Below are 19999 nucleotides of genomic sequence, written 5' to 3' on the forward strand. Positions count from 1 at the left end.
ATATCTCATGTTGCTAGCTAAAGTTGTTTCTTTATTTCAGAAGGGCTGCAGGGATAAAGCAGGTAACTGGAAGCTGGTGAGCCCTTACAGTGGGAGGGAGATTACTGAAGAATATCCTGAGGGAAAGGATTCATGGACATTGATCAGCGTGGCCTTCTCAGGAGGAAATTCTGTGTCATTAATTTAATCCTGACACATTTGAGATGATGATGCATTTTAGAAAGTCACATGGGGGTAGGACGTATACAGTAAATAGTAGGACACTAAGGAATGTTTTTGAACAGAGAGACCTAGGATCCAAGGTTCCCTGGTAGGCTGCGCTTGAAGGAACGTGAGCAGTTTTGGTCTCCATGCCACAGGAAGGATGTGATTGTGCAGGAGAGAGTGCAGAGGAGATTCACCAGGATATTGCAGACACCAGAGACTGCAGATGCTGGAATCTGGAGCAACACAGAACTTGCTGGAGGAACTCAGCGGGTCGAGCAGCATCTGTGGGTGATGTTTCTGGTCAAAACCTTGCGTCAGGACTGATGCAAGGTTTTGGCCTGAACCGTCGACACTTTCTTTCCTCCCACCGATGCTGCTCGACCTGCGGAGTTCTTCCAGAAGATTCTGTGTTTCACCAGGATGTTTACTGTTTAGAGGACTTCAGTTTTATGGAGAGATCGGACAGGCTGGGCTTGTTTTCCCTGGAGTGAAAGAAGCTGAGGGGTGACCTGATAGGAGTGTATAAGATTGTGAGAAGCATAGATAGGGTAGATGGAATCTTTTTCCCATGGTTGGGGGTATCAAAAGCAAGAGGCCGGGGGTTTAAGGTGAGAGGAAGGAGTTTTAAGAGGGAATCTGAGTGGTAAGTCTCTTAGAAAGAGAGTGGTCGGTATCTGGAACGCGCTGCCAGAGGAGGTGGCGGGATCAGATATGATCACTACATTTAAGAGATGCTTAAATAGACACAAATTGGCAAGGCATAGAAGGATGTGGTCCTAATGTGGGCAAATAAGATCAGTGGAGATGGGCAAAAAAGTTCAGCATGAATGTGGTAGATCAATGGGCCTGTTTCTGTGCTGTATGACTTTGTGACTCCGTAAGTCCTTTCTTTGGAAGAAATGAGTTTGCTTCAGAGCAACATACAATGATACTGAGATTCCCTCATATGTCTAAGAACAGCTTGATCATTGTGGTAAGGCAGTAATGAATGATCTTGTCAAACAGACCATGTCGTATGCATGCGCAATTTTTAAAATTTTAATTTACTGGCAACATCAGTTAACCCTATTATGTTCAAAATGCTTGTCTTGATCAAATGCAAGAATCGGAGCTATTTAATTCTGTCCAGCTCAAGGCACTTCCATTGTAAGATTAGGGGCCGGCCGTTTAAAGCCGAGGTGTGTCGGAATTTCTTCACACAGAGGGTGGCGAATCTCTGGAATCCAGGGGACTGCAGAGGCAAGAGCAGTGAGAGTATTAAAAAAGGAAGTAGAAAAATTCTCACGAAAGATCAGCAAATCGATGGCCATGGGGAACTAACGCAGAGGAGGAGCTGAGTCTGGGGCAGAGCAGCTATGATCAAACTGGGGCAGTCTTGAGGGACCGAGTTTCCTACTCCTGCTCCTATTTTCATACATAGAACATAGAACAGTACAGCACAGTATGGGCCCTTTGGCCCACGATGTTGTGCTGACCTATGTAAACACCTACTCTATGATCAATCTAATCCTTCCCTCCTACACAGCCCATAACCTTCCATTCTTCTTACATCCACGTGCCTATCTAAGAGTCTTTTAAATGTCCCTATTGTATCACCCCCAGCAGTGTATTCCAGACACCCACTACTTTCTGTGTAAAAAACTTACCTCTGACATTTCCACAGAACATAGAACAGTACAGCAGTGGACAGGCCATTCGGCCCACAATGTTGTGCCAATCCTGATGCCAATTTATACTAAATGTCCTCTTCCTGTGCACCATCCATATCCCTCCATTCCATATTCATGTGTCTATCTAAAAGCATCTTAAACTTCACCAAACTGCCTGCTTCCACTACTACCCCCGGTAACCCATTCCAGGAACCCACCACTCTCTGCATAAAAATCCTGCCCCTCACATTGCCTTTAAACTTCCCCCCTCTAACCTTAAAAACATGTTCACCGGTATTTGACATTTCTATCCTGGGGAACAGATTCTGACTGTCTGCCCTATCTATGCCTCTCATAATTTTAAAAACCTCTATCAGGTCTGTCCCCAGCCTCCGAAACTCTAAGTAGCACAACCCAAGTTTTTCCAACCTCTCCTTATAGTTCATACCCTCTAATCCAGGCAGCATCCTGGTAAACCTCTTCTGTACCCTCTCCACAGTCTCCATATCCTTCCTATCATAGGGTGACCAGAACTGCACACAATACTCCAACTGCGGTCTGACTAAAGTTTTACATAGCTACAACATGACTTCCTAACTCTTATACTCAGCACCCCTACCAATGAAGACAAGCATTCCATACACCTTCTTCAACCAGCTTATCCACTTGCGTAGCCAATTCCAGTGAACTGTGGACCTGGACCCCAAGATCCCTCTGTACTTCAGTGCTATTAAGGGGCCTACCATTAACTGTATACTTCCTCCTTTCATTTGACCTTCCTAAGTGCAACACCTTACACTTGCCCAGATTAAACTCTCCCCTAGACTTTCCTCCTCTGACCTTAAACTGAAGTCCTCTGGTATTGGAATACCTTCTAACATATGTTTCCATGTGACCACGTTTTACAAGGACGTTGCCAGGATCCGAGACAAACACACAAAATGCTGGAGGAACTCAGCAGATCGGGCAACATCTATGGAGGGAAATAAAGTCGACGTTTCGGCTCCTGATGAAGGGTCTTGACCCAAAACGTCAACTGTTTATTTCCCTCCATAGATGCTGCCTGACCTGCTGAGTTCCTCCAGCATTTTGTGAGCATTGCTCCAGATTCCAGCATCTGCAGAATCTCTTGTGTTTGAGGGACTGAGTTATAGAGAGAGGTTGAGCTGGCTGGAACTTTATTCATTGGAGCGAAGGAGACCGAGGGGTGATCTTATGGAGGGGTATAAAATTATGAGGGGAAGTTTGGACCCACAACCTCCTGAATAGACAGGAGGTGTTGCCCAGGTGTTGCCCAGTGTGCAGTGGGCACCTGGGATATGGCCGGTGATGATACCTGTCACTGCTGAGTCATAGTCATAGAAACTGGCCCTTCAGCCCGCTATTGGTGCCAACCGTCAGACACCCATTTACATTGATCCCATTTTACTCACAAGGACTTGCCCCCTCCCCCAGTTTCTACCATTCACTTTCTCACTAGGTGCAACTTACAGCGGCCAATTAACCCACCAACCCGCACGTCTTTGGGACGTCGGAGGAAACTGGAACACGGGGGGAGGGGAAAGGATCCATGAGGTCACAGGGAAAACGTGCCAGCTCCACACAGACAGCGCCGGAGGTTGGGATTGAACCTGGGTCACCAGAGCTGTGAGGAAGCAGCTCTAGCGCCCGCGACACTGCGCAGCACTGTGTGGAGGCATTGTGGTCAGGGCAATGGGTGATTTTGATCGCCTTCTGCGCCAGGTTCTGCCTGAGGATGCCAGAGCTGAGACGGTGGGGATTTGGGGCGGGTGGGTGCGCAGAAATTAAGGGGAAAACTGAGGGGTGGGTTTCCAAAAGTATGAACTTCTGACTTAGTAAATTCGGACTTTATTCCTTGGGGCGTAGAAAAATGAGGGGAGATTTGATAGAGGTTTACAAAATTATGAGGGGTATAGACAGAGTTAATGCGAGTAAGCTCTTTCCACCTAGATTAGGAGAGATAAGTACGAGAGGACATGGCTTTAGGGTGAAAGGGGAAAGGTTTAGGGGGAACATTAGGGGGAACTTCTTCACTCAGAGAGTGGTGGGAGTGTGGAACGGGCTGACATCTGATGTGGTAAATGCGGGCTCACTCTTAAGTTTCAAGAATAAATTGGACAGATACATGGATGGGAGAGGTCTGGAGGGTTATGGACTGGATGCAGGTCAATGGGACCAGCGGAATAAAGTTTTGGCACTGACTAGAAGGGCCGAATGGCCTGTTTTCTGTGCTGTAGTGTTCTATGGTTCTATGGAGAACATTCCAATTTATCTGTTCTTTAATGTTAGGTGGACGTGGGGTTAGAAACATAGCCCACTGATAAGAAGAATCAAAGGAGAGTTGAGACTGTGTGTGAGAGAAAATAGGTTAAAAATAACATAGAACAGTACAGCACAAGAACAGGCCCTTCAGTCCACAATGTTGTGCTGAATTAATTAAGCTAATGACACCTAATCCCTTCTGCCTGCACATGGTCCATATCCTTCCATTCTCTGCACATTCATGTGCCTATCTATGAGCCTCTTAACTACCTCTATCGTATTTGCCTCCACCACCACCCCTGGCAGCCCATTCCAGGCACCCACCACTCTCTGTGTAAGAATCCTGCCCCGCACACCTCCTTTGAACTTTCCCCCTCTCACCTTAAATTCATTCCCTCTGGTATTAGGTATTTCGACCCCGAGAGAAAGATATCAGCTGTCTACTCTGTCTATGTCTCTCATAATTTGATAAAATTCTATCAGGTCTCCCCTCGGCCTCTGCCGCTCCAGAGAAAACAACCCAAGTTTGTCCAACCTCTCATTATAGCACATGCCTTCTAATCCAGGCAGCATCCTGGTGAACTACACTCTGCACTCTCTCCAAAACCTCCACATCCTTCTTATAATGGGGCGACCAGAATTGAATGCAATTCTCCAGATGCGGCCTAATCACAGTTTTATTAAGACTTTTGAGTCTTAATTCCTCCACTAATAAAGGCGAGCGTGCCATACATCTTCTTTACCACCCTATTGATTTGTGCAGCCATCTTCAGGGAGTTATGGACTTGGACTCCAAGATCCTTCTGTACATCAATGCTGTTAAGGGTCCTGCCATTTGGCAGGTTGAGGGAGGGGAAAAGGAATGGGACTATTCTGGGAGCTGGCATGGGCTCAATGGGCCTAATAACCTCCTTCTGTGATGCCTGAAGCAGAAGAATAGCACAGAGCTAGAAGCTGGCATCAGAAAGTTGGCCACAAATCAATGATGAATGTTCCTGGCAGCAATGTGAGTGACAATCACACCACAAAATCTTTAACTCTCTTGGGGAGAGTGTGTGGGCATGCAAAATGTTTTTGGTGCAGTTATAAAATCTCCCTAGATTTCTCTGGGACTTCAAGGGAAAATTGATTGACAAACATCCTTTCTGATTGATAAAGCAATTGGGGTCCGGGGGCAGTTGCTGTACGGAAACCTGGGAAATCCTCAACTCTCCGTGACGGAATGATCCAAAAAACCTCACCTCATTTGGTTTCTGATTCAAGTCCAGGATCTGACCGCGAGATGTTTTTTTTAATGTTCCCGCCTCCAGCTCTGGAAGTGCTGATACTTACTGCCAAGTTTCTGTTCGTTACAAGCAAGTCTGCTGGTAAGTTGCAGTGGGAGGGCATCACAGTGTGGTCCGAACCTGTCCTTGCTGAACATCCACACACTCATATGCACGCATGTACACACACACACACACACACACACACACACACACACACATACAGACACACCCATACACACACAGCTATACACAGATACATAGAGACAGACACACACACAGACACACACAGGGAAACACACACACATACAGACCCACACACACAGACCCACACACACGCATAGACATACAAAAACACAGTCACACACACAGACACATAGACACACATAGATACACACACATGGTACGCACACACACATAGATATACAAAGACGCACAATCACACAGACACACACACACAGATAAACACAAAAACATAGACACACACATGTGCACAAACACATGGCACATACAGACACACACATATACACAGACACACAAACACACACACCTAGATACACACAGACACATGCACCCATGCGCACACATAGATACACAAAAACACAAACACACAGACACACACACACAGATACACACACAAAACACATGTGCACAAACAGACACAGACACATACAGGCACACACACACACACACGCACGCACGCACTCACACACACATAATGGGAAAGGCAGGAAGGTTCACTGGTTGCAGGATTGGGAAGGAGACACTAAGCAGCAACACCCATGCATACTATGCAAAAAAAACTCTCTGGTGGTGTTTACTTAATAAACCTGTGGTTTCTATTATTGTGCTTCATGATGCTACAACTACATTAAGGAACTGGTGGATGCTTTTGCCCACGTTAGCTTTTTATCCAGCACTGCATGAGACTGCGTCATTTGAGGTTACCAAATCCTCACAATGCGAGCTTCCTGCGACTGACACTTTCAGTTCTCGTGACACAGAGTAAGTGAACAACACAATCTGAGAAGAGAATTCCACTCTGACTGCACTGCATGCAACCAGCACATGGACAGAACCAGCCGGGGAGACTGCGCATTGAAGAGATCATAGTACATCACCGACACCAGCTTAAATCCTCAAAAGGTGACTAAAATCTTTCTTTTTTGCTCTCAGCCAAAGATTTATCTTGCATTATTTCTTTGCATCATCCAATAAGATATTGTGAAGTTATACTCAGCTTTGAAATGAAAGTGAAATGTCAATTGACTGAGGTTAGAGCAAAAAGCGAACTGCTGGAGGAACTCAGTGGGTCGGGCAGCGTCTGTGGAGGCAGAGGGATGGTGAGCATTTCAGGTCGAGAGGCTGGGCTTCAGTTTGGCTGATTTGTGTTAGGTTAGATTAGGTAAAGTTAGCTTGGCTTGGGCTGTTTGTGTTGGGTTTAATTCTGGTTGGGTTAGATTGGATTAGTTTGAGTCGGATTATTAGGTTATCACGGTTTGGTTTGATTTGGATAGGATAAGGTTGGGTCAGATTACATTTCAGTAAGACTATAAGATATAGGAGCAGAGATGGGCCATTCGGCCCATCGAATCTGCCCCACCATTCAATCGTGGCTGATTTTTTGTTCAACCCCATTCTCCTGCCTTCTCCCCGTAACCCTTAACCCCTTACCAACCAAGGACCTAGCAATCTCTGCCTTAAATACACCCAATGACTTGGCCTCCACAGCCCTCTGTGGCAACGAATTCCACAGATTCACCACCCTCTGGCTGAAGAAATTCCTCCTCATCTCAGTTTTAAAGGGATGTCCCTTTATTCTGAGGCTGTGCCCTCGGATCCTAGACTTGCCTACTAATGGAAACATCCTCTCCATGTCCACTCTATCCAGGCCTTTCAGTATTCGGTAGCTTTCAATGAGATCCCCCCTTCATCCTTCTGAACTCCAGCGAGTACAGGCCCAGGGGCATCAAATGCTCCTCATATGTTAAGCCTTTCCTTCCCGGGATCATTCTTGTGAACCTCCTCTGGACCCTTTTGAGGGCCAGCACATCCTTCCTTAGATACGGGACCCAAAATTGCTCACAATATTCCAAATGTGGTCTGACCAATACTTTATAAAGCCCCAGCAGCACAGCCTTGCTTTTATATTCTAGTCATCTCGAAATGAATGCGAACATTGCATTTGCCTTCCTTACTACTGATTCAACCTGCAAGTTAACCTTAAGGGAATCCTGAACTAGGACTCCCAAGTCCCTTTGCACCTCTGATTTCTGCCTAACCTTACACTTTCCTATGGTTTTGGTTGGATGGGTCTCCATTAGCTTGGGTTAGGTTATCAGAAAGAACAAGAAATTTACTCTTGGATCATTTTAGTGAAGAATTGACACCCAGAGGGCATCAAACTTACCTGCGAACCTCCGTTGTTTCTCTGAAAGACTGCAGACTGGTTTTAAACAAATCTAAGTTTAATTGTGGATTGAAGCTGAGAGGCCACGGCCCTCCTATAGTACAGCATCAAAACTGTAAGAGATGAAACTAATTGAGAAACACATTTGAACAAGCCAAAGCTTGGCTTATTAAACAGAGTGGTTTTATCATCACAGGATGCCAGAACGTTTACAACACAGAGGGAGGCCATTTGTTAACAGAGCCAGCTCAGGTGCTGTGTAAGAATTGTGCCCATTTCCCCACCCTTGCCCACAGCCTTGCATTTTATATCTCTCCTTTCACCCAGTGCGCACTGAATGCCATAATTACATCCCACCCCCCCCCCCACCCCCCCCCCGCCGCCGTCCCAGGAAGGAATTCCTGCACGGAAAGACTTTCCTTTATGTCACTTGGAACATCGAACAGTATAGGACAGGGACAGGCCCTTTGGCCCACCAAGTGTGTGCTGACCAGGATGCCAATCTAACTAATTCCATCTGCCTGAACAAGGTTCCTATCCCTCCATTTCCTGCAACGTATCTAAGCGCCTGCTAAATGTTGCTACTATATCTGCTCCTACCACCTCCCCTGGCAGTGTCAGGCACCCAGCACTCCACGTGTAAAAACTTGCCTCACACATCCCCTTTAAACAGTCCCCTTCTCACCTTAAAAGCTATGACCTCTAGTAAGTGACATTTCCACCCTGGGAAAACGACTCTGACTGTCTACCATATCTACGCCCCTCATAATTTTACACACTTCTGTCAGGTCTCCCTCAGCCTCTGACGCTCCAGAGGAAACAATCTAAGCTTGTCCAACCTCTCCTTATTGCTAATACACTTCAATCCAGGAAACATCCTGATGAACCTTTTCTGGACTCTCTCCAAAGCCTCCGCATCCTTCCTATAGTGTGGTGACCAGAATTGCACACAAAATGTGGTTTAACCAAAGTTTTATACAGCTGCAAAGTGACTTCCCAGCTTTTATGCTCAATACCCTGATTGACGAAGGCAAGCACACCTTATGCCTTCTTTACCTCCCTATCCACTTGCGTTGCCATTTTCAGGGACCTATGGACTTGCACCCCAAGATCCCTCTGTACATCCATGTTGCTAAGGATCCTGCCATTTACTGCATACTTTCCAAATGCATTTGACCTCCCAAAGTGCAACACCCCGCACTTGTCCAGATTAAACTCCGTCTGCCATTTCTCCACCCAAATTTCCAACTGATCTGTATCCTGCTGTATCGTTTAACAACCACCCTCATTATCCACAAAACCACCAATTTTAGTGTCTTCTGCAAACTTACTGATCAGACCACTGACACTTTCATCTAAATCAATAACATATTACAAACAACAGAGGTCCCAGCACTGACCCTTGTGAGTTTTTTTCCAAGACTGTTGGTCTCTGAAACTTCACTTTCATTCTACACCCTCTGGGCTTGATCCCACCACCAGTGTGAACATTTTCTCGCTGTCTACACTTAGGTTTTAAATGTCTCTATCAGTCCACCTATCAGAACGTCCTCCATTCCAAGGAGGTCATAACTCCAGTCCCAACCTAGCTTCTGTCCACATTAGTAAAGCCCTTCATCTCTGGAATTTCACCCACGTCCTTCCCAAAGCCAGCGTAATTTTCCCAAAGTGCAGAATCCAGAACCCCAGCACAGTACTCCAGTTGAAGCTAAACCAGTGTCTTATAAGGGCTCGGGGACACAAATGACTGCAGATGCAGGAATCTGGAGCAAAAAAACAAACAGCAGCTCAAGCAGCAAAGAACATAGTACAGCACAAGAACAGGCCCTTTGGCCCACAATATCTGTGCCGACCATGATGCCAATCAAAACTAATCCCATTTGCCTGCACATGATCCATATCCCTCCATGCCCTGCCTGTTCATTTGCCTGTCTAAATGACTCTTATTTGCTTTCACCACTTCCTCTGGCAGTACATTCCAGGCACTCACCATTCTCTGTGTAAAAAACTTGCCCCACACATCTCCTTTAAACATTCCTCCTCTCACCTTAAAGCTATGCCCTCTAGTATTTGACATTTCTACACTATCTATATCTCTCATAATTTTGTCAACCTCTATCAGGTCTCCCCTCAGCCTCTGACACCCCAGAGAAAACAACCCAAGTTTGTCCGACCTCTCGCAGAACATAGAACGGCAACTGGGGAGGCAAAGGCAAAAAACAAACTACTGGAGGAACTCAATGGGTCAAGCAGCATCTGTGGAGGCAAAGAAATGGTTGACATTTCCAGTTGGGAGGGTCCTGACCAAAAACATTGCCCATTTCTTTACCTTCACAGATACTGCTTGACCGGATGAGTTCCTCCAGCAGTTTGTTTTATTTTTGCTCTTATAAACATTCAACGTGACTACCTTTGGGAATAAATAAGAAGTAAAAAAAGGCCGCAGTTAACCTTAATTCCATGGCAAAGAAAATATGGGAAGAACCAGAGTTTGGATTATGGACTCGACAATAGGAAGTTAGAAACTAACTTAAGGTAAAGACTGGGAAAGGGAAACAGGTGTGCAACAACACTTGCATTTCTGTGACACCTCTCTAACTTCTGTGCATCCCAAAACGGTGACTGTTGTACCTAGAAGGATGGGTATGCAGCAAGTTGACATTGGAAAAGGGTGACCAGATAATCTGTTTGTAAAATGTTAGCTGAGGGATAAATATTGGCCACAGTACCAGAAGGAACAACGTAATGCTATGGGTCTGTACTGTGCTGTAATGTTCTATGTTCTATGTAGAAGAGAGACAAGGGAATGGCCAGGGTGACCGGCATCCCCGATGATACCATTAGCCTTTCTGAAGCAATGCACGGTGAAGGTGGACTGGATGGAAGGAAGTGATGAGCCAGTGACAGACTGGGCTCCCTGCAGGTTCCGTCAGTCCAGAGCAGAGCAGTTGCCGTACCAGAAATCTTCTCTTCACCCCTCAGCTTTCTCCACAAGTTTAAACGTAAATGAAAACAGGAGAGGATAAAATGAAATTAGTGTAGGATTATTTTAAATGGGTGCTCAATGTATTGGTATTGGAATGTGTTCACAACTTTTGGCAATTTCTTGCGGTCTTGGGCAGAACAGTTGCTGTACCAAGCTGTGATACATCCGGATAGGATGCCTTCTATGGTGCATCTGTAAAAAATGGTAAGGGAATGGAGAAAGTTCCTTACTCTCGAGGTTAACTCCCCAACGCTTGCTAGGAACAGGATGATGTTAGCAGGTAGTTAACCACAGACTCTGTCTCAAGTATCAAGCCTCACAATTGATCCCACCACCTTTAAAAGCAATGTTTATTTCTCAATAAACAACAGCTTGTATTTATAGAGTGGGTTTAATATCTAGGAAGGTTCCAAGGCACTTTCCTGGAGCGTTATCAAACAAAATCTGACGCCCATTCACCTGAGATGTTAAGAGCAGGTGATTTGGAGCTGGGAGGGGAGGGGAGGTAGGGGAGGGAGGGGAGGGGAGGGGAGGGTGAGAGGTTGAGGGAGAGGAGGGTGAGAGGTTGACGGAGGGGTTACAGAGCTCAGGATCCATGTATGGCAGAGCAATGGAACTTCTTTGGTATTGGTTTTTTATTGTCACTTGTACCAAGGTACAGTGAAAAACTTGTCTTGCATACCAATCATACAGGTCAATTCATTACACAGTGTAGTTACATTGAGTTAGTACAGAGTGCATTGAGGAAGTACAGGTAAAAACAATAACAATACAGAGTAAAGTGTCACAGCTACAGAGAAAGTGCAGTGCAGGTAGACAATAAGGTGCAAGGTCACAAGGTAGATCGTGAGGTCGGAGTCCATCTCATCGTATAAGGGAATGCTCCACACCGACCTACACCGATCACATTTGTTCCCACATTGTGAGGCCCTTTTTACTTCCATTGATGAATTATTGGGGGTGGAATCGCCAATCACAGCAGACCAGCCAAACGAACACACACCGAGTGCAGCATTGGCAGAGAAAGGGACCGATCAAACTGTTTTTAACCTTTGTGGTGCATACATCTGCCTACAAACTATGGGTGATATGTTCAGCAGCCCGTGCTCATTACTCATAACGTTTACATGTCAGTAGCCCTACATTGATTTTGTGAATGGCATTGACGTCATCAAATTGTAAGAAATGTAGGTGTTAAGAAGGAAACAAGAAACAAGAAAGCCACAAGAGATTGAAGATGCTGGAATCTGGAGCAAAAAAAATCTGCTGGAAGAACTCAGCGGGTCAGGCAGCATCTGTGGAGGGAAAAGGACAGTCGAAGTTTCGGGTTGAGATCTTTTATCTGGACTCAAAGATAAGGCAGCATAAAGAGGTGAGGGGAAGGGGTGGAGCAAGAGCCGGCAAGCGATTGGTGGATCCAAGTGAGGAGGGGTGATAGGCAGATGGGGGAGGGGAGAGTGGAGACAGCGACTGGGAGGCGTTAGGTGGAGGTGACAAAGGGCTGCAGATGTAGGAAACTGATCAGAGAGGAAGGTGGAAGATGCTCATGCATACTCTGTTTAACACTGTCAACACCATGTGCCTTATCTGCAAAGCATTTTTTAGACACAATACAAAGCAAACAACTTGGTAACAAAGCCAAGACCCTTTTGGTATGCAGGCCCTCCCCAGGTTACAAACACCCGACTTGTGCAAAGCTCCGTACACATGAGCAATGTTCGGGAGACCGGCGGGATGGATTTGCCGGCTGCTGCAGAGCTGCAGGTATCTTCTGCCGGGTGGGAACTCGGTTCGCCACAATCTCCGAATGGTTGAGTTAAACGCCCCGGTTTAACCACACATTGCCATTAGTTTTCTGATGTTTTTATTTAAACATATAATCGATCGATCTAATCTAACCTGAGCAGTTGTGTACAAACAGTTCTCGGGAATGAAACCCTGTATTAACCTGTGCATTCAACAGATCATAAGTTTTCATCTGAATATCCTCCCAGATCAGAATTAAGGAAATAATTAAAAAAACAAATTCATTATGATTAAACAGGCAAGGGACACTAATTTCTAAAAATCAAATAAACTGCAGATTCTGGAAACCTGAAATAAAAGCAGGTCAGGCAGCATCTGTAGAGAGAGAGAGAGAAAAACTGTCAAATTGGGTCTGTAACCCTTTATCAGAACTGCCTTCAGAAAGAACAAATAAACCAAACTGCTGGAGGAACTCGGCGGGTCAGGTAGTGTCTGTGGAGGCAGAGGGATAGTCGACGTCTCAGGTCCTAATACAGGGTCTTGACCCAAAACGTCGACCGCCCATTTCCCTCCACAGAAGCTGCCTTGACCTGTTGTGTTCCTCCAGCAGTTTGCTATTTGCGCCAGATGCCAGCATCTGCAGTCTCTCGTGTCTGCCTTCAGAAGGATACTGACTGGAAAAATAAAAATTAATTTTGCTATTTCGTAGAATATTACGTAACATCCACAGCAGATAGAATGGTTTTTTTGGAAGAATATTGCAGAAGTAGCAGCAATTTTTGATGGGAAACACAAAACCAGCAACGAATGAAGCAAGTTCCAATTTCCAAAAGACTCATGATCAGGATGAAGACCTGGAAGGGTTCTGTCTCCAGCCATGGGTCCAATAGTACAGAAGGCAGAGGGATGATTGACCTTTGCAAGGAATTCTTTTCAAACCTAATTAATTCGACATGGTTCAGGGTCTAGTACATTGTTCAGATTCAGGTTTATTACTTGGACACCAACTTGTAGAAACTATGGAGGGGGACCACTAAGCCGCTGGGGACCAGTAAAAAAGAAGCAGACACAACCAGGACAAAAGGGTTAAATCAGCAATGTTGGCAGTAAGACCATATCGATTGGAATTTAAGTCACTTTGACCGCTGTTAACTGTTATACAGTGAACCTGAGGGTTCAAGTTCAAGTTATACCTTATTGTCATTCACCCATATGCTGTAAAACGCACAGAGGAACAAAATGTCGTTTCCCACAGACTCACACAACAGAGGACATACATAGAACAGAGGACATACAGTAAACGCAGACAGAAAAATTGTGCAAGCACAGATAGTGCAAAAAATGGTATATACAGGATACAAAATTAGTGCAAGGTCAGTGCAAAACCGAGTTGGACAAAGAAAATCCAGAACTCAGTGTGTTGCACTAAGTGTATAAACTTATTTCAACTTTTTCATTTCAGGTTGGTTTCATCGTGACCTTCACAGTAAGTCTAGACTTGAACATGAACCTGTCAACCAGTACTGATGGCTCCTGTAATGAGACCATGTGCGGAATTAAGTTTGGGGAACATGGCATTGCACTGGCTGTGATGTACAGTATCACCTTCATTGTGAGCTTGACAATGAATTGCATGACCCTATGGCCAATTATCATACAAGTCAAGCAGAAGAACGTTCTTGGAATTTACCTCTTAAGCCTCACCATATCTGATCTCCTCTATGCTTTGACCATCCCTCTCTGGGTCATCTACTACTACAATGGTCACCGATGGAAATTTGGCTGGATAACGTGCTATCTCTCAGGGTTTATCTTCTACTCCAACGTCTACATCAGCATTCTGCTGCTCTGTTGCATCTCTGTGGACCGCTACCTCGCTGTTGTCTACCCAATGAAGTCGCAGAACATTCGCCGGCCCAGCACAGCCATAAAACTCAGTGTCCTCATATTCCTGTCTGTCTTCACTTTCCACCTCTTCATCATCTTCGGGACGATCCATGACAACAGTCCCGACATGGCCAACCTAACGTGTTTCGAACACATCCCTCTTGTCAAGCCGCTGGCAGTCGCGAATTACGTCCGATTTTTCCTTGGGTTTCTGCTCCCGCTCCTGCTGTTGATATTTTGCTACCAACGGATTTTCAAAGGGGTCAGGAAGAGTTCAACGCTTCAAGCAGAGCAGAAGGCTAAAGTGAAGCAGCTTTCTATATCGGTCATCATCATTTTCCTCATGTGCTTTGGCCCCTATCACATCATTCTCTTGTTCAGGACCATTAACTTCTCTTTGATGAACTGTACCTGCCTATTTGAACGTAAGGTTCTTCTCTGCTTCAGTGTTTCCTTGGCCTTTTCCAGCTTCAACAGTGCAGTGGACCCGATCCTTTATGTATTGGTCAGTGATAGCGTCAAAAAGGACCTGAAGAAATCTTTTACCGCCATTGGATATAAAAGCTTCAGGAAGAGAAGTAGTTCCCCCACTATCTTCAGCAGGACTACAGTTTGACCTCCCCACGGGCACAAAGAACTGAAGGGTGAGAGTGTGGCACAGAGGCAAAGCGGGTAGAGCAGCTGCTTCACTACTCCAGAGACCCCAAGTTCAATCCTGACCCCCGGCGCTGTCTGCGTGGAGTTTGCACGTTCTCCCTGTGACCGCGTGGGTTTCCCCCCACCCCCACCCCGGGTGCTCCGGTTTCCTCCCACATCCCAAAGACGTGTGGGTTGGAAGGTTAAATTGCTGCTGTAAATTATCGCTAGCGGGTGAGTGGTAGAATTGGAGGGGGGTTTTATCGATAAGAATGTGAGGAGAATAAAAAAGGCTGGAACTAATGTAGGATTGGTGTGACGGACACTAGTGTGTTGGCATGGGCTCGATGGGTGGAATAGTCTGTTTCCATGCTGTGTCACTCTATGACACAACACTGTTGGCCAGAAGCTTGTCTGAGGATGTGGAAGCGTTGGAAACCGTGCAGAGGAGATTTACCAGGATGCTGCCTGGTTTGGAGAGTATGCATTATGAGGAGAGACTAAGGGAGCTCGGGCTTTACTCTTTGGAGAGAAGGAGGATGAGAGGAGACATGATAGAGGTGTACAAAATATTAAGAGGAATAGATAGAGTAGACAGTCAGCGCCTCTTTCCCAGGGCACCAATGCTCAATACAAGAGGGCGTGGCTTTCAAGTAATGGGTGGGAAGTTCAAGGGAGATGTCAGAGGGAGGTTTTTTACCCAGAGAGTGGTTGGAGCATAGAATGCGGTGGTGGAGGCAGATACTTCAGTCAAATTTAAGACATTACTGGATAAGCATATGGAGGAATTTAAAATCGAGGGATATGTGGGAGGAAGGGGTTAGATAGTCTTAGGCGAGGTTTAAAGGTTGGCACAACATTGTGGGCCAAAGGGCCTGTATTGTGCTGTACTGTTCTATGATTCTATGATTGTCTTGCCCAGATACATTGATCGAGAGGGTTGTACTTGACTGAAAGCTCCCATGCACAACAGGAGACAAGATGTTGGCAAAACAAGAAGGCAAATGGTGCCTGACATTATGATTATAACTATAAACTGCCAGGAAAACCTTACCAAGCAGCAGATATAGATGTGCACAGATGCACGCACACACACACACACACACGCACACACACACGCACACAGGAAGTGGCAGAGACAGGTGCAATTACAACATTTAAAAGACATTTGGACAGGTACATGGATAGGAAACGTTCAGAAAGTTATGGGCCAAACGCAGGCAACTGGGACTAGCTCAGGTAGACAACTTGATCAGCATGGACGAGTTGGGCCGAAGGGCCTGTTTCCCATGCTGTATGGTTTTATGACTCTGTGACACAGACACACATGTATATGTACATGGGCGCACACATGTATACACACACATATAAATGTGTACATGCGCACATGCACACACATGTAGTCCACACATATATGCACACTTCCACACACATACATGCACAAATATACATATGTAGATGTCCATACATGCACATAGATATACACAAAACACATAAAAGGGTACACACACAAACATGTGTACACACATGCATTTGCACATAGTCTCACACACAGCAAACACAGGCATACAGTACACACACATATACAGACACACATGCACACACGCACATACACACACGCACATGTACACAGACACATACGCACACACACACACATTTGCAGATGGACACACATTCACATAAGCACATAACTTTCCATGTCAACCATTCTAAACCCAGAAGGTCCAACCAATAATACAGAGCAAGAGAGCAGAGGAACGATTAGGGAGCACGGCAGGCTGGTAGGCTGACTGTGCCACATGATGTACGTTATGTGGATTTCCCCTTATTTCTACTCGCCCTGTGCTGGGAGGACAGAGATCTCTCCTTCCTCTTTAGCTCAGGATACTGCGGCAACTTTTTTAAGTCATCCATGCACTGATCCACGTCTGTAGAGAAACTAATTTCGAAGACAACTGCGCCTACTCTGGGGCAACACAAAAGACACCGGAGGATAGTCAGCCGTGGTCCACTGCTCCTTCACACTTTCACAACGTGCAGCCTTCCTGTGGTCAAGAGAAATCACATGAACTGACATCCTGCATTGTACCTGTAAGGGAGTTTTTAATGGTTTATCGAATTGTACCAAACTCGTTTTAGACATATAACAAGAAAATGCTGCTAATTTTAGGTTTACCTATCATAGTTTGCTTTGCAATTTGGATTGTAATTTCTTTAGTTGAATATTTTGAAATACAAAGAATTTTTAAATGTTTCTTTATTTTTTGAAGAGTTAATTTATTGCATTATATTTCAAGCTTCTATTTTAATTGTCCGTGTGTATGCATGTGTGTATGCATGCATGTGTGTGTTTGTGTGTGTGTCTATGTGTGTATGCATGTGTGTGTGAGCATGTGTGCATGCACAATGTGTGTGTGTTTGTGTGCATGTGCACGTGTGTGTGTGCATGCATGCATGTGTATATGAATGTGTGTATGTGAGATGCATGTATGTTCATGTATGTATTCCAATCTTTATTTAGCACAGTTTAATATTTAAAAAGTGAAATTGTGTTTAGCTTCAGTCTGCAAGAGAATTGTTTCATTTGATTGTCCAGACTTGAGTGCAGTAAAACCAAGACAACATTCAAACACAGCTGAGAACAAGAAGCATTCGCGCGAAAAAAAGTCCCCAGCCACAGCCATCTCTAACAAGAGAGAGTTTTTGATATTCAATGGCATTGAATCACTGAGTCTTCTTAATGTCATATAGTACGACATAGAAATCATTACCCCATTAACAAGCACATCATTACTAGAAGCTCAACTGAATCAGCCACATAAATATCACAATGACAAGAGCAGGTCAGAGGGTGAATCCCCTGCAGTGAGTGACTCACCTCCTGACACCCCAGAGCCCTTCCACCATCTACAAGACACAAGTCAAGAGTGTTTTGGAATACTCTCCACTTGTGTGGCAGATCTAACAAACTTCCAAGAAGCTCCAGGAGAAAGCAGCCCACTTGACTGGCACCCCATCCGTAACAACCATTTATACCATCTGCCACAGGTACAACGTGGACCGACTGCAAAATGCACAGCAGTTTCTTGCCTGGGCTACTCTGACGGCACCTCCCAGCGCCACAATCTTTACCACCGAGAAGGACAAGGGCAGCCCATACAATCAAGCTCCACCACCTGCAGGTTCCCCGCTCACCGTCCTGACTTGGAAAACGTATCACCATATAGCTTTAAAATCTAAAATATATCATTGCTCCTTCATCAACACTGGATCTAAATCCTGGAACTCCCTCCCCAGCAGCACTGAGGGAGCACCTTCACCAGAGGGACTGCACTAGTTCAAGATGGTGGCTCACTGCAACCTTCTCAAGGGTAATTAGGGATGGACAATGAATGCTGGCTTTATCAGTGATGTCCAAATCTCAGTGAAAGAATAATCAGAAACAGGTTTATTATCACTGCCATATGTCGTGAAATGTTTTGTGGCAGCAGTACAGTGCAAGACATAAAAATTGCTATAAGTTAAAAAAATAAATGGTGCAAAAGAATAATGAGGTAGTGTTCATGGGTTCATGGACCATTCAGAAATCTGATGGCGGAGGGGAAGAAGCTGTTCCTGAATCAATGAGTGTGAGTCTTCAGGCTCCTGTACCTCCTCCCTGATGATAGTAACGTGAAGAAGGTATGTCCCAATGGTGAGGGTCCTTAGTGGTGGATGCCGCCTTCTTGAGGCACTACCTCTTGAAGATGTCCTCAAGGGTGGGGAGGGTTGTGCTCGTGATGGAGCCCTCTGCAGCCTCTTGCGATCCTGTGCATTGGAGCCTCCGTACCAGGCGGTGATGCAACCAGTCAGGATGCTCTCCACTGTACATCCATAGAAAGCCTTTGGTGAACAAAGGTTCAGCCAGAATTGCTGGTTGCTAGGGACCCTTTGGAACTAAAATTTGACAGCAGCATGAAAGGGGATGTTCTTGCCATAACATTAACTGGAAGAAAACTCAACATACAAGATGCTGGAGGAACTCAGTGGGTCAGGCAGCATTTGTGGAGGGAAATGGATAGTGATATTTCAGGTCAAGAGACTGGGCTTTGGTTTGGCTGATGTGTGTGTTAAGTTAGATTGGGTAAAGTTAGCTTGGCCTGGGCTGGTTGGGTTATGTTTAGTTCTGGTTGGGTTAGGTTGAGTAAGACTATTGGGTTAGGTTGGATTATTGTGGTTTGCTTGATTTGGATAGGATAAGATTGGGTTGGACAGTCCAGATGAAGGGTGGCGATCCAAAACGTCGACTGTCCATTTCCTTCCACAGATGCTGCCCGACCTGCTGAGTTCCTCCAGCATCTTGTGTGTTGCTCCAGTTTCCAGTGTCTGCAGTCTCCGAAAACTGAAAATGACCATGAACCTTAAAATAGTTCCTGTTTCAAAGATCTCAGGGACAGCTTGAGAAGTGCTGAGAGTGGGTTGGTGTGAATCGTGATTCTTTAACCACACGACACGACAGTTGACTAAGTCTGCAGTAGACCACACAATGTCCATGACACCTCAGTGTATCTAAGTGAGACATATGTGAGACTCTCACGAGGGACATTTATAGACAGGGAGCTTCTGCATCCCCTACCTCTCTAAACTCACTCATTAGTCCCTCTTTAACTTCCTCCAGACCTTCCCCTGAGTCAAAGAGAGCTACAGCACGGAAACAGGCCCTTCGGCCCACTTGAGCCCTCTTACAGTGATCCCATTCAAGGAACTTGCATTTAGATAGCACCATGGGAGGTGCTAATATCTGAGCTGTGTTACTGTAGTCGCAGAACTGGAAGAAACATTGGTTTACTCACTGAAGACTCCCATTAAAAGCAATGTAAGAGCCATTGAGTCAAACAGCACAGGCCCTTCAGCCCATCAAGTCTATGCTGACCATCCACAACCATCTACA

At 45.4% G+C, this 19999-nt stretch overlaps 1 protein-coding gene across 1 annotated transcript; it reads left to right on the forward strand.

Annotated features, from left to right (window-relative positions):
• Nucleotides 1-6421: 6421 nt before the first annotated feature.
• On the forward strand, nt 6422-17218 carry LOC127586394 (probable G-protein coupled receptor 132). Its single transcript, XM_052044321.1, has 2 exons — nt 6422-6550; nt 14009-17218. Exon 2 carries the CDS (start codon nt 14051-14053, stop codon nt 15047-15049), a length of 999 nt encoding a protein of 332 aa, XP_051900281.1. The 5' UTR covers nt 6422-6550; nt 14009-14050; the 3' UTR covers nt 15050-17218.
• The last annotated feature ends 2781 nt before the right edge of the window (nt 17219-19999 follow it).

Source organism: Pristis pectinata, chromosome 35 (assembly GCF_009764475.1).
Source record: "Pristis pectinata isolate sPriPec2 chromosome 35, sPriPec2.1.pri, whole genome shotgun sequence".
Taxonomy (NCBI): Eukaryota; Metazoa; Chordata; class Chondrichthyes; order Rhinopristiformes; family Pristidae; genus Pristis; species Pristis pectinata.

Bases quoted from the DNA above. Each gene is read 5' to 3' on its own strand.
- LOC127586394 (XM_052044321.1), top strand. From the start codon at position 14,051: ATGAACCTGTCAACCAGTACTGATGGCTCCTGTAATGAGACCATGTGC.